Source organism: Lycium ferocissimum, chromosome 12 (genome assembly GCF_029784015.1).
Source record: "Lycium ferocissimum isolate CSIRO_LF1 chromosome 12, AGI_CSIRO_Lferr_CH_V1, whole genome shotgun sequence".
In the NCBI taxonomy this organism is placed as follows: Eukaryota; Viridiplantae; Streptophyta; class Magnoliopsida; order Solanales; family Solanaceae; genus Lycium; species Lycium ferocissimum.
In genome coordinates, this window is record NC_081353.1 from 44,069,311 (window position 1) to 44,083,712 (window position 14,402).

Here is a 14,402-nt window from a genome sequence, read left to right on the forward strand (position 1 = left end):
CCAAAGGCTTGGGGGTTGCTGAACATCATTTCCTCTTATCCAAGCTGCGAGTTCTTGATATTTTTCACCCACCATCTTGAAGGGGAGTGTTGGAATATGATGTATATCGAGTATTATATCAAAGTATATCGAGTATATTGAGTGTACATCAGGGAGTGCACTTATTAGTTCAAAAGTTAGTTATAGTCTATTAGTTTGTTGTGATGTTCACGTGTGGTGAGTTTCCACAGGTACAATCACTTCAACACTACATATATCCCACTCATTTGTAACTAACTCAATTGAATGAATAACAAAAATTCCTTTCTTCTCTTCCAAGTTAATTCTCTCAATCTCAGTTCACTATGTATGAACTTCAAGTTCATCTTATGAACTAATCTCGATAATTTCATAGTTCCTCATCATTCCTTGGTGACTGGAAGATGAAATACATAAAGTATACATACTTTTATTAAATTTTCAACACACCCTCGCACATATGCAGGAAATTACAACACCTTGAAAATGGGTGGTCTTGAACTTTTGACCTCCGCTTGCCGCATGGGCAAATCTGAATTATCAAAAGTCTCGGGTCCAAGCATTAAGAATGGAAAAGTGGGAATTCAGGCTAATCACTTTTGTGTTAGCCTTTTCTGTGTGATGGCATCGTCTCACCGATGTAATGCTACTACTCAATAAATGAAACACCCATCCAATTTGGGAGTTATTAGAAGAAAAAAAAAAGAATGGAAAATTCATTAATGATGTTTTCCATATAATGAACTCTGCACAACATGAATTTGAATTAATCAAGTCAATGAATATTGAATCCAAATGGTTACACCAATTAATAAAATAATAATAATAATAATAATAATAATAATTAAAAAAAAAAAAGGTATAGAAGTACTCGAAAAATCTCTCCTCCTCATAAAACAAAATTATATTACTTATAGAATCAGTTTTTAGAGATATGTAAACTCACCTAACAGATCCTGAGATTCTTGATTGATTTGATCGAATTTCATTCTTTCTTACTATTCAGAATAAACCGAGCTTCCGATCAAGATAAGATGGTTGATTTTATTATATGATATGGCACAAGCTTCAACAACTTTCTCATGCACCTCAGTAGTAACAGGGTCAACTATCACTATTTTTCTTAGAATATACTAAACACACAACACCCCCTCCCCCTCCCTTTCTCCTAGTTGGCATGATATGTCTCATTAATTTTAAATTTTTAATAATAAATTTGCTTAACTCAACCTAATCCAAATCCATATATTTAGTATTATGTGGAAAAATAAATACAAATATTATTACGAAGTTTGTCACGTTGATGAAATTTTCTTTAAAGATAAATCAAGAAAGTGGTCCATATGCAAACACAAGGAGCCAGTTTTCAAATTGGTCCTCCAAATATATTTTATAATCACTTGGTTCCTTAAACTGTCAATTCTCTTACATATATATATATATATATATATATATATAGACGTCAGAAAAACTTCACTACACATATAATCTGCACCTCCAGCCGCTTTAGTTTTTTTTTTTTCTTTTTTTCCCAAGATAAGTGTCCTGGGTTATTGTATATCATTTTATGCAAACACAAAAGGAGGGGAGGGCTAGACCATACCCTAGATATACATACACAGATTGCAAGCAATCCAGTTAGAAGAAAATGTTAAACCTAGTTAGCTATACATTCTCTAATATATACTGCTATCTACACAGTTTAGCTCACAAAAAAGTTAGCTTTGTCATATCTTGTCCTTATGCTAGGCGTTTGTCTTTGATCCAAAATATAAGCTCCAATGGCTCCTCTTGGCATTTTTTGTAAGTTCTGGATGATAAGAGGATTGTCCAGGGTGGTAGCATGCTTAGCTAAGTAGTCTGCAACCTGGTTCCCCTCTCTATAACAATGCTTGAAAGTTACTTCTTGCTAGTCAACCATACCAATTGTTTCTTCAATAATGTCCTTAATGATCATATTGCTAGTTGTCCTGTTTGTTAACATTTCCACTACAATCATCGAATCTAATTCAATGCAGCACTGTCTATAACCATTGTCTTGTATCCACTTTCCTGCATATCTTATAGCCATAGCTTCGATCATGTTGAGATTATTACCTTTAATTATGATTACAAATGCAAAAATCAGGTTTTCCCCATCATCTCTTGCCATTCCTCCAATTCCAGCTTTGTTAGAATGCTCAATATAGCTACCATCTGTGTTAATTTTGATCCTGCCAACTGTTGGCATATTCCATACCACCTTTTGAATGTTTGCTCCTGGTTTAAGCTTTTTCACAGTTTCACAAAGCTGGTGCCACTGTAGATCCAACTTGAACTTGGGGAATGCCTTGTCCATTGCTTCTTTGATATACCATAGGACTTGTTGCTGCATTCTTCTGATATAAAATCTTCTTTGGTCACCATATCTACAAGAACCTCTTGTTGTCCACATTACCCGACAAATGATAATTGGTAATGTTTGTATCATCATCTTGTGCATTTCATTCTTGATTTTAGTCTACCACCAATCATGTAGAAAAACTCTAGCAGGTTGGATCTGATAGTTGATTCCTAGAGGTTGTGCAAATTAATTCCGTAGGAATAATGCAGGATCACTCTCAAAGAAAAAAATGCTGAATAGTCTCTAGTTGAGCATTAGTGGAACGTAAGCAACTAACTGGCATATCCACAAACATGCAAATAGAGTTATTAGTGAAAGATAACTTACTCTTAATGAGTCTTCAAGTAAGAAAAGAAAATTTGAAAGGAAGACTATTATGCCAAGCTTTGAAAACCCAATGATCCTTTGGTCTGTGAACTCTGATGCGATTCCAAAAATCTTTATTGAAAAAAACTCCATCAGATGCTGGTTCCTATATAAGATAATCTTTCTTTGCATTTGATCCAATTTTGATGGTGCTAATATGTTGGCACAGCCAATCTGGCAAAATACTACTCAGTCTATGAATATCCCATCCATTGTTCATGATGAAATTTCCAACTCTGGTGATGCTAGAATGAACATAGTCTGGACAGTATTGAGCGATAGCACCATATTCAGTCTAATTATCCCACCGTTCTTCATGCATTTCCCCTTTTGAATACTCCATTTCATATAAGGTTCAACTTTGCCTCTAATCTTTGTCAAAGTTTTTCAAATGTGAGAGTTACCAAACACCCAAACTTTAGAAATAGGATGAGTTCTTATACAGTATTTAGCCTTGGCGAACCTAGCCCACAAAAAATCTTGACATCTATATCTCCACCACTTCTTGCTATTAAGAGTCTCACAAATGTCTGCCATTTTCCTAATACTGTAACGACCCATTTGGTCGTTTAGCACTTTTAGGCATAATATTCCTAAAAACACCCTTTTCGTGGTCAAATCTTGCCTATAGTCTCGATAACGGGTGATTCGGTTATTTAATTGACGAGTTTTAGTCCTCATTTGACATGCGAGGACGAATGTTCTAAAGGAGGGGAGAATGTCACACTCCATAATAATCCTTGCTACTTGTATTAAAACAAGAAAGAATGAGTTAAGAAGGTTCAAGGAAAGTTAATCGAGTTAGTAAGAATATCGTTATAAATATGGTTGTCTTAAGTATCTCGAGGTGACCTCGGTAACCTAAAGGATTTGAAATCGCGTTATGAGTATGTATATGAGGTAATGTGAGTGACCTTTTAAAGTATTTGAGATTATTAGTAATGATATAGAAGATGGACAAAAGATAGGAATATACTTTTTCGATTGGAGTTTCGTCGAAGCTTTGTGAGTTCTACTTATGGTTATTGTGATTCTACGGACCCTTCGAGACATGTATATGAATTGTTATGGATGTAAATGACTGTGTATATGTATGTATAAGAGGTTACATGAGGTTGGAAGAGGATTAGAAGTTAAACGAAATGAATCGGAACAATTTCAAGAAAATCTCGGACCCGATTTTAGCCTATATTGTAGGAGGCATATCTCCTAGTATATGAGGAGTTTTAAGGTGTTTCAAAAGCCTAAAATTAAGTTCATCGAGTCTAGTTTGCAACGCAACAAACAGCTCGTCAAAATGATATCGGGGTAAGGAGATATGGATGATTCAAGTCGGGCTGAGTATTAAGACTATCTCAAGATACAAAGTAGAGACTTTAACTTCCGATTTCGTTTGAAGTCACAATTTATCTACAAATTTTGTTTGGTATAGAAGCATTAATGGAAATTAGGAACTACTTAATTGTGGTGTTAAGTTAAAATTAGTGGCAACAATGAGCCAATATGAGCATTAACATGCCATGTCCAAAAGATGACTCAAAGTCATCTTAAATAAGACTACTATGGGAGACATACAAATATACATTTAAATGTGATTCATCCACTACACTTACATTATATTGTGGACAACCAAATTGAAAGAAAGGAGTATGGAATTCAGCCAAGTGACTGAAAATAAGGCATCCATGTGAGGCATGCATTTGAATATTTAAGCATCTACTACTTTATGAAAGTATACATTGTTTTAGGAGGACATAACATGGTGGAGGGATCATTTCACATTAAATATTGCTCATTCATCTTGGCATAATTACAATGGACAAAGGGTGGTGTATGAATCATTCACCACACATACAATTGTCTTGTAAACAATTGAAAAGAAAGAAGAAAGGAGAAACAAGAAGGTGAGGTTGGCCAAAAGTTGTAGAAAACAAATTAGAAAATTTAAAGTGTAAAGTTAATGGAATGAATCATGCCATAAGTGGAGCATGTGACCAACTTGTAGGCATCAAAGTTGAACCAAATAATGACCAAGAAATCAGCCATCACAATTCATTTCAACTACACAACACAAAGAAAGAAAACTTAAGCCTAGAGAGAGAGAGCATTCGGCCAAGGGGCTGATTTTTGAGCCCTTTGAGTCTTGATCCAAAAATTATTTTCCAAGGTGTTTCAACCCTTTAGAAGGTCCCTAAAACGTGAAGATAGTCTTTGGAGCAACAAGAACCATTTCCATCTCAAGTCACCAACTCTAGCCAAGTAGAGAAGTCAAGTTGTCAAGGTAAGATCTAACTTTCTTGTCATGTATTAAGGGTGATGTAGATGTGTGAATATAAGTTGTATGCATGAAATAAGGTGTGTTGATGTTGGAACATGATGGTAGTTATGGGGTTATATGTGTTGATGTTGAAGTATGGTTGTAACTTGACGAACATGAATCGCATGCATAAAATCATGAAAGTTGGTGTTGGAATGTTAGTTGGCCGTAGGGACTGTTTTGGTGGAATTAATGGACTGATTTTCTTTAATAAATATGGTTGTTACTATCATAGATCTCATGGTAAAAAGAATGAAAAGAATTGGAAGGTTAAAGGTGAAGTTATGTTAGTATGAAAATGGTTGAATCTATGATTTTATGTGAGAGATGTTGAAGCATGGTGTAGCCGTGTGTGGACTGTTTTGTGAAGAAGTTAGTGAACTGTTTTTACTTGATATTTTGATTGTTATTATCATGAATTTTATGATGGAAAGGAAGGTGTTTAATGGTTGGAGTTGAAACTAAAGTCATTTGTGAGTTGTTTTAAGGATTATAAAAATGACGATATAGCGTAGTTGCGTATGAATTGATGTTGTACTTGTCGTGTGGATAGCTGGTCATAACTTACTAAAATTATATGAAAAGAAGACATGAAATGATGTATAAAAATCGCATGTGGTTGGCTTAGTATGTTCGTAAACGTTTGCAAGAATTCCGAACATCGTTATGTTGTCTGTTAGAGACTGTTTTGGACATGTTGTGGTAGTGGACTGTTTTGGACTTGTGTTTTCATTAAGTTGGAAAGAATAATTATAAGTTAAGAGTATACATCATATTGTATGTTGGATGGGCTGTTATAAGTTGTTACATGCAAACGTTAAGGCTACAAACTAATAAAAGTAACTTGAGAATGTCGAAGCCGTATGTGAATCGTTATTGCATGTTATGAATGTGGGTTGTTTAGAATATTGTGTGGGCTGTCCGGATTGGTATTGAACACATAATTATTGATGTTGTATTGGTAGTATGTGGTTGGTTTAGATACAAGAGAAAACATCGCCTAAACATCTAGAAAGGAGTTACTAACGTTAGAATACGTTTGAATCTCCCTGTAGCTTAACCATAGTTGTTGGCGTCTTAATATAGGTTGAAGTATTATTGGGTAGCGTACACATATTGTGTGACGAATAAGCACTAAAGACCTTGTCCGATCGGAAGCACTTCAGAAGGAAAAAGCTTTGGCATGGGAGTTCGTGACACATAACGGCATTGAGGTAGGTTACGGTTTACCTTATGGTGAGACTTTGATTAGCGAAGCGTATGTTTAGATGATATTGTCGGAGAATGCATATAAACCTGCGGGTATCAAGTTGGGTTAGATATTTTCTTAGGTTGGACCTTGTTGTATGATTTGGGGGATACACATCCCGTTGTGTTGTTGACTTATCTTGATCTATAGGGTTATAAAAAGATGAATAAAATGGATCTTCAAGAGTACAGTCCATCATCAAAGGATTGTTAGCAGCATCAAAGGCGAAATCATACTGATGATCGATAGTGTAGTGGCTTGAATTACCTTGCATTCTTTCTTTAATTGGGTTCGTAAGGAAGGATCCTAGAGGCATATACGCAGCACTGGTTCTATATGAACGAAGAGTGCATGAACGAAGGTCAGCTAGTGTAGTCACTTCATGTACATCATCTCTTCCCTATAAATTGCTTAATCCAAGTGGACGGCTGATCTTGAAGATGCCGTTTGCTTTTGCTTTTGGAAAGAGGACAGCTCCTTTCATAAAGTTGTCGGCCATCGGGGTTTTACCTGAAGGGTAAAAGCCTTTTTGAGAAGTGGAACGGCTGCTTTTTATAAAGCTTGTCGGCCACAAAAAAATCAAATGAGCAGAAAGAAAAAAAAAATATATATATATATATATATATATATATATATATATAAAAAAAAAAAAAAAAAAAAAATTAGGAATTGTGTATAGATACGTATTGTTTATTTTTAAAATACGTAATTAAGAATAGACGTATATAATAAATGCGTAATACGTCAAAGCCATTATATACAAATCAAGAATCAATTAATTACGTTATATAAGTACGGTTAAGAAATCTATATTGACAAGAAATAATTTGTATTAGTATTTATACACATAAGAAATATATAAAGACAAGACTAGTATTTTAAAGTAAATTATCTACCCTAAGTCTACAATACGGTGACTTATACCTTATATTTGACTAATTTCGGTATAGTTAAGTAAAGGTCGGTTATTCATATGTAAGCATCTTTTTGAGGACTATCGAATAAGGCGTGGGTCAATGGAATTATTTACGGTGACGAATGATGATGGTGTGACTAGCACTAATGGTGAAATACTTTTAGATATCAGTGATCACGTTAGTGAACTTATGAACTAAGGAGAAAGGGAAATTATTTCCATTAAGGATTTTTGGCAAGGGTACTTCGACGAAAGAAAATTTAAGAATGGTGAAAGAAGGGTTAGTGAAATCAGAATACTTTACCAGTTCAGAGTGGGCAAGGTTTGCGTCTTATTCTAAGGTTGGTGTGGTTCTAAGGAAAATTGTGAGGCCTATCGATAACGTTCATAGGTTTGGTTATATAGGATTAGAACATTTTGACAAAAGCAATGGTTATATTCGGAAACTGAGGATGGGGGAAAATTTTGAATTTGGAAATATGAAAATTAGGTCTTTTATCTAAGTTAGAGGGAGTTCCGACTAGTAAGGAGAGAGAGAAAGTTTTTATGGCGTATTCCATAGAGGTTTTCCGCATTGTCCTATTAAGGATTCTTTAGTTACCATCAGCGTTCATTCTCTCTTGTCGCTCGAGGACGAGCGATTGTTTAATTGGTATCTAATGTAACGACCCATTTGGTCGTTTAGCACTTTTAGGCATAATATTCCTAAAAACACCCTTTTCGTGGTCAAATCTTGCCTATAGTCTGCGATAACGGGTGATTCGGTTATTTAATTGACGAGTTTTAGTCCTCATTTGACATGCGAGGACGAATGTTCTAAAGGAGGGGAGAATGTCACACTCCATAATAATCCTTGCTACTTGTATTAAAACAAGAAAGAATGAGTTAAGAAGGTTCAAGGAAAGTTAATCGAGTTAGTAAGAATATCGTTATAAATATGGTTGTCTTAAGTATCTCGAGGTGACTCGGTAACCTAAAGGATTTGAAATCGCGTTATGAGTATGTATATGAGGTAATGTGAGTGACCTTTTAAAGTATTTGAGATTATTAGTAATGATATAGAAGATGGACAAAAGATAGGAATATACTTTTTCGATTGGAGTTTCGTCGAAGCTTTGTGAGTTCTACTTATGGTTATTGTGATTCTACGGACCCTTCGAGACATGTATATGAATTGTTATGGATGTAAATGACTGTGTATATGTATGTATAAGAGGTTACATGAGGTTGGAAGAGGATTAGAAGTTAAACGAAATGAATCGGAACAATTTCAGTAAAATCTCGGACCCGATTTTAGCCTATATTGTAGGAGGCATATCTCCTAGTATATGAGGAGTTTTAAGGTGTTTCAAAAGCCTAAAATTAAGTTCATCGAGTCTAGTTTGCAACGCAACAAACAGCTCGTCAAAATGATATCGGGGTAAGGAGATATGGATGATTCAAGTCGGGCTGAGTATTAAGACTATCTCAAGATACAAAGTAGAGACTTTAACTTCCGATTTCGTTTGAAGTCACAATTTATCTACAAATTTTGTTTGGTATAGAAGCATTAATGGAAATTAGGAACTACTTAATTGTGGTGTTAAGTTAAAATTAGTGGCAACAATGAGCCAATATGAGCATTAACATGCCATGTCCAAAAGATGACTCAAAGTCATCTTAAATAAGACTACTATGGGAGACATACAAATATACATTTAAATGTGATTCATCCACTACACTTACATTATATTGTGGACAACCAAATTGAAAGAAAGGAGTATGGAATTCAGCCAAGTGACTGAAAATAAGGCATCCATGTGAGGCATGCATTTGAATATTTAAGCATCTACTACTTTATGAAAGTATACATTGTTTTAGGAGGACATAACATGGTGGAGGGATCATTTCACATTAAATATTGCTCATTCATCTTGGCATAATTACAATGGACAAAGGGTGGTGTATGAATCATTCACCACACATACAATTGTCTTGTAAACAATTGAAAAGAAAGAAGAAAGGAGAAACAAGAAGGTGAGGTTGGCCAAAAGTTGTAGAAAACAAATTAGAAAATTTAAAGTGTAAAGTTAATGGAATGAATCATGCCATAAGTGGAGCATGTGACCAACTTGTAGGCATCAAAGTTGAACCAAATAATGACCAAGAAATCAGCCATCACAATTCATTTCAACTACACAACACAAAGAAAGAAAACTTAAGCCTAGAGAGAGAGAGCATTCGGCCAAGGGGCTGATTTTTGAGCCCTTTGAGTCTTGATCCAAAAATTATTTTCCAAGGTGTTTCAACCCTTTAGAAGGTCCCTAAAACGTGAAGATAGTCTTTGGAGCAACAAGAACCATTTCCATCTCAAGTCACCAACTCTAGCCAAGTAGAGAAGTCAAGTTGTCAAGGTAAGATCTAACTTTCTTGTCATGTATTAAGGGTGATGTAGATGTGTGAATATAAGTTGTATGCATGAAATAAGGTGTGTTGATGTTGGAACATGATGGTAGTTATGGGGTTATATGTGTTGATGTTGAAGTATGGTTGTAACTTGACGAACATGAATCGCATGCATAAAATCATGAAAGTTGGTGTTGGAATGTTAGTTGGCCGTAGGGACTGTTTTGGTGGAATTAATGGACTGATTTTCTTTAATAAATATGGTTGTTACTATCATAGATCTCATGGTAAAAAGAATGAAAAGAATTGGAAGGTTAAAGGTGAAGTTATGTTAGTATGAAAATGGTTGAATCTATGATTTTATGTGAGAGATGTTGAAGCATGGTGTAGCCGTGTGTGGACTGTTTTGTGAAGAAGTTAGTGAACTGTTTTTACTTGATATTTTGATTGTTATTATCATGAATTTTATGATGGAAAGGAAGGTGTTTAATGGTTGGAGTTGAAACTAAAGTCATTTGTGAGTTGTTTTAAGGATTATAAAAATGACGATATAGCGTAGTTGCGTATGAATTGATGTTGTACTTGTCGTGTGGATAGCTGGTCATAACTTACTAAAATTATATGAAAAGAAGACATGAAATGATGTATAAAAATCGCATGTGGTTGGCTTAGTATGTTCGTAAACGTTTGCAAGAATTCCGAACATCGTTATGTTGTCGGTTAGAGACTGTTTTGGACATGTTGTGGTAGTGGACTGTTTTGGACTTGTGTTTTCATTAAGTTGGAAAGAATAATTATAAGTTAAGAGTATACATCATATTGTATGTTGGATGGGCTGTTATAAGTTGTTACATGCAAACGTTAAGGCTACAAACTAATAAAAGTAACTTGAGAATGTCGAAGCCGTATGTGAATCGTTATTGCATGTTATGAATGTGGGCTGTTTAGAATATTGTGTGGGCTGTCCGGATTGGTATTGAACACATAATTATTGATGTTGTATTGGTAGTATGTGGTTGGTTTAGATACAAGAGAAAACATCGCCTAAACATCTAGAAAGGAGTTACTAACGTTAGAATACGTTTGAATCTCCCCGTAGCTTAACCATAGTTGTTGGCGTCTTAATATAGGTTGAAGTATTATTGGGTAGCGTACACATATTGTGTGACGAATAAGCACTAAAGACCTTGTCCGATCGGAAGCACTTTAAGGAAAAAGCTTTGGCATGGGAGTTCGTGACACCTGGTCGGCATTGAGGTAGGTTACGGTTTACCTTATGGTGAGACTTTGATTAGCGAAGCGTATGTTTAGATGATATTGTCGGAGAATGCATATAAACCTGCGGGTATCAAGTTGGGTTAGATATTTTCTTAGGTTGGACCTTGTTGTATGATTTGGGGGATACACATCCCGTTGTGTTGTTGACTTATCTTGATCTATTTTTTTTGTGTGCTCGTTGCCACTTGAGACATTGAGTATCTGTGACTAATGATATATCATGACTATGATATTGCGGTGCTTTACTTGATTGATATGGAGATGAGAATGGTGATCCCATCGTGGCTTTTTGTGTAGCCTTATTGCGGATATTACTTGTATTCCATGTGCGGTACCGTTTCGGATTGAATTGGTTTTTAACATTACATTTCATCATACTCATATGCATTTCCATGATACATTGATATATGCATGGTTATGGCACTAATGATGATATGTGAGAGAGTGTAGCCTCCGAGGTCTTTGCCGGAGAGAGTAAAAGAGAGATGAGTGTTTGTTGCCCGAGGTTTCTTGCCGGAACGATGGAGTGTCCGATGCCCGAGGTCTTTGCCGGGATCGTGAGAGTGTGCTCGTGATCCGAGGTTATATTCCGGAGCGAGTGGTACATGGACTTCGCGGGTCCCCCATGGGGTCATGATCGCCGAGACGTGGAGTTAAGCTCCGTCCGGACATGTTGTACAAAACCGCATATGCATTGCATTCATCCTACATACATTATTGCATTGCATTATATCTTGGTTCTTTTCTTGATTGTTGTGATACTACCGTGATGTACCGATTCGGATTGATTATACTAAGACTTGGCACAATTGGGTTTAGATGCTATAACATAAAAGATGACTTGTTCTGTGGATATGGATTCATATTGACTTGTACTTGTTGGTTTATATGTTTTTCTTGCTTGTTGTCTTTATATGCGTGAACTAACCATTGTCGGCCTATGATACCTACGAGCCTAGTGTTGTGCTCATACTACTCTTGCTACACTCCTTCTGGAGTGTAGAGTTATTTTCAGGTGATGTTCGGAGTCTCACGACCGTTTCGAGGCATTCGTCAAAGACGTTTGGGTGAGCTATTGCAACCCGCAGTCTCTCCTTAGATTTCGTTGTTCTCTATCCTTAAACGAAGTCGTATCCGCCGAGTCTCGTTATCTATTCAAATTGTAAACTTCTTAGAAGCTCTTGTATGAGTCTAGACCATTTTGGGAATTTCTTATAATAAAAGTATTTATTCCGCATGTTATATCAAATTAAGGTAGTTATCTGAAGGGTTCGCCCACCCGGGAGGGTTAGTGTGGGTGCCCGCATGATCCATGATTTGGGTCGTGACAAATACCCACCCCACTTTCCTCTTTTGGAAAACCTAAATTCTCCCAAGAGCTCTAGTGATATTTTCTCTTGTCATTGCTAGATCCCCAGAAAAACCTGGCAAAATGCTTTTCCATCAATGTTATGGTACCCTTATGATATATTTCTCTTGTCCATTGTCTCTTGATGACTTTTGATAACATCTTTTTCAAAGTCCTTACTCTTTTCTTCCAATATATAGACTTTAAAAACCTCGGCAAAATGCTTTTCCATCATATGGTACCCTTAAAAGGAAATTTATATATAGGTAGGGTTTGTGCACACTCTTAATCAATATTGCTTTGCCACCCACTTAGTCTCTTGATGACTTTTGATAACATCTTTTCAAAGTCCTCTACTCTTTTTCTTCCAATATATATGGGACATCGCAGATATTCAAAAGGAAATTTTTTATTCAAAAAACCAGTTGCTTCTCTAATCTTGTTTATCCCCGTTTAGGGCTAGTTCCTGGTGCTGTAAGAAAGAAACATTTATTCTTATTCATCTTCTGTCCAGAGCTTCTACTATATATACCATTGGATTTGTTTCATAATCATTTTGAGTGATTTGGTATTTCCACTTGTAAAAATTACTATAGCATCTGCATAAGACAAATGGTTAATGACAGGGCCAATATTTAACATAGAAAAAGGCAAGAAGTGTTCACTATGTATCAAAATTATTAAGTAGTCTACTAACACTTCTGCACCAATAATAAAAAGAGAGGGGGAAAGAGGATCTCCCTGTTTTAGGCCCTGTGATGAAGAGAAGAATCCATTCCTTGTGCCATTGATAATGATAGAATACCATACATTGGAGACAATTTCGATAATAAGATTTGTGACTTCCTCAGAGAAATCAAATTTTCTTAAAACAACATTGATAAAGGGCCAGGACATTCTGTCATATGCTTTTGCCATGTCAAGCTTAATCACCACATTTCCCCCTTTGTTCTTGCTTTTGATGTTTTGAACAATTTCTTGAGCTAATTGAATGTTCTCAATGATGAGCCTACCTTTCAAAAACCCACTCTGGTTCTCAGAAATCATAAGAGGAAGCATAGGATTCAATCTTCTAGAAATAAGTTGGTAATGATCTTGCTAGAAAAGTTACTGAGACTAATAGGTCTGAACTCTGTGAAATTACTGGGGCACTCTATCTTAGGGATAAGCACAAGAAGGGTATGGGAAAAGAATTTGGTCAGTTTTCCTTTCAAGAAGAAAAACTGAACAAATTCTACCACATCCTTCTTTATTATATCCCAACAGCAGTGATAGAATTTTTCAGAAAAAACCATCCGGTCCAGCAGCACTATTCGTACTCATATTCATCACTGCATCTTTAACCTCATCTTCCTCAGCCGCTTCAGGTAAGCTGATGAGATTTTGACAATGAGGATTAAGGTAATGTACCAAAATGAACCACACACTATTATTTCATTCAATATTCCATTTTACGTAAATTAAAGGTGTTAGAAGTTTGATATGTAAACCAATAGATGTAAAGTATAAAATTATCCTTTTAGATGAATGATGATGAGAGTTGCACGTATTTTTATTTTCTTTCTTCTTAAAAATTGAATTTTTATATCAAGTAGATCCACAAGTTATAATGTTAAGGGACGAAAATGCTCATATTAGGCAATTTTCAAAAGATAGAAATGAGTTATATGGGTGTAAGACATGGATTGGTTGGTTAAATGGGTTTAGGTTGCGTTGCGTTAAATGGATTTGATGAATTAAATAAATTTATTATTAAGAAAATAATTTTTTTTGTGACATGGCATGTCAACTAGGTGAGAAGGAGGGTTTTGTGTGTTTATATTATGAGGAAAATAGTGATAGTTGGGTGACATTCTAGTCCTTAAAGAAACAAAAGAGATATTTATAGGCAATTCTCGATACATGTGTGACCTTTTAGGGAATTTACTCTTCTAAAATAATATAAATCAATGCTATAAAGTTTCATTTTAAACAAGTACCGAAGAATATAAATAATTGGGTTCACAATCAGATATTTATAAATATTTTGTGGATTTCTAATTAACACAAATACAGGTCAAAACAAAAATTTATTGGGTTTACGTGAACTCATACCTTATAGGTCAGGTCAGCCCTGAGAACAACCTAGAAAATTTGGATAAT

General features: G+C 35.4%; 1 protein-coding gene across 1 annotated transcript; it reads right to left on the reverse strand.

Moving 5' to 3' along the window:
- Positions 1 to 12,693: 12,693 nt before the first annotated feature.
- LOC132039352 (secreted RxLR effector protein 78-like) lies at positions 12,694 to 13,319 on the reverse strand. Its single transcript, XM_059429849.1, has 3 exons — positions 12,958 to 13,319; positions 12,793 to 12,859; positions 12,694 to 12,732 (listed from the first exon to the last, which is right to left on the reverse strand). The coding sequence occupies exons 1-3, from the start codon at positions 13,317 to 13,319 to the stop codon at positions 12,694 to 12,696; spliced, it is 468 nt and encodes a 155-aa protein (XP_059285832.1).
- Positions 13,320 to 14,402: the final 1,083 nt, after the last annotated feature.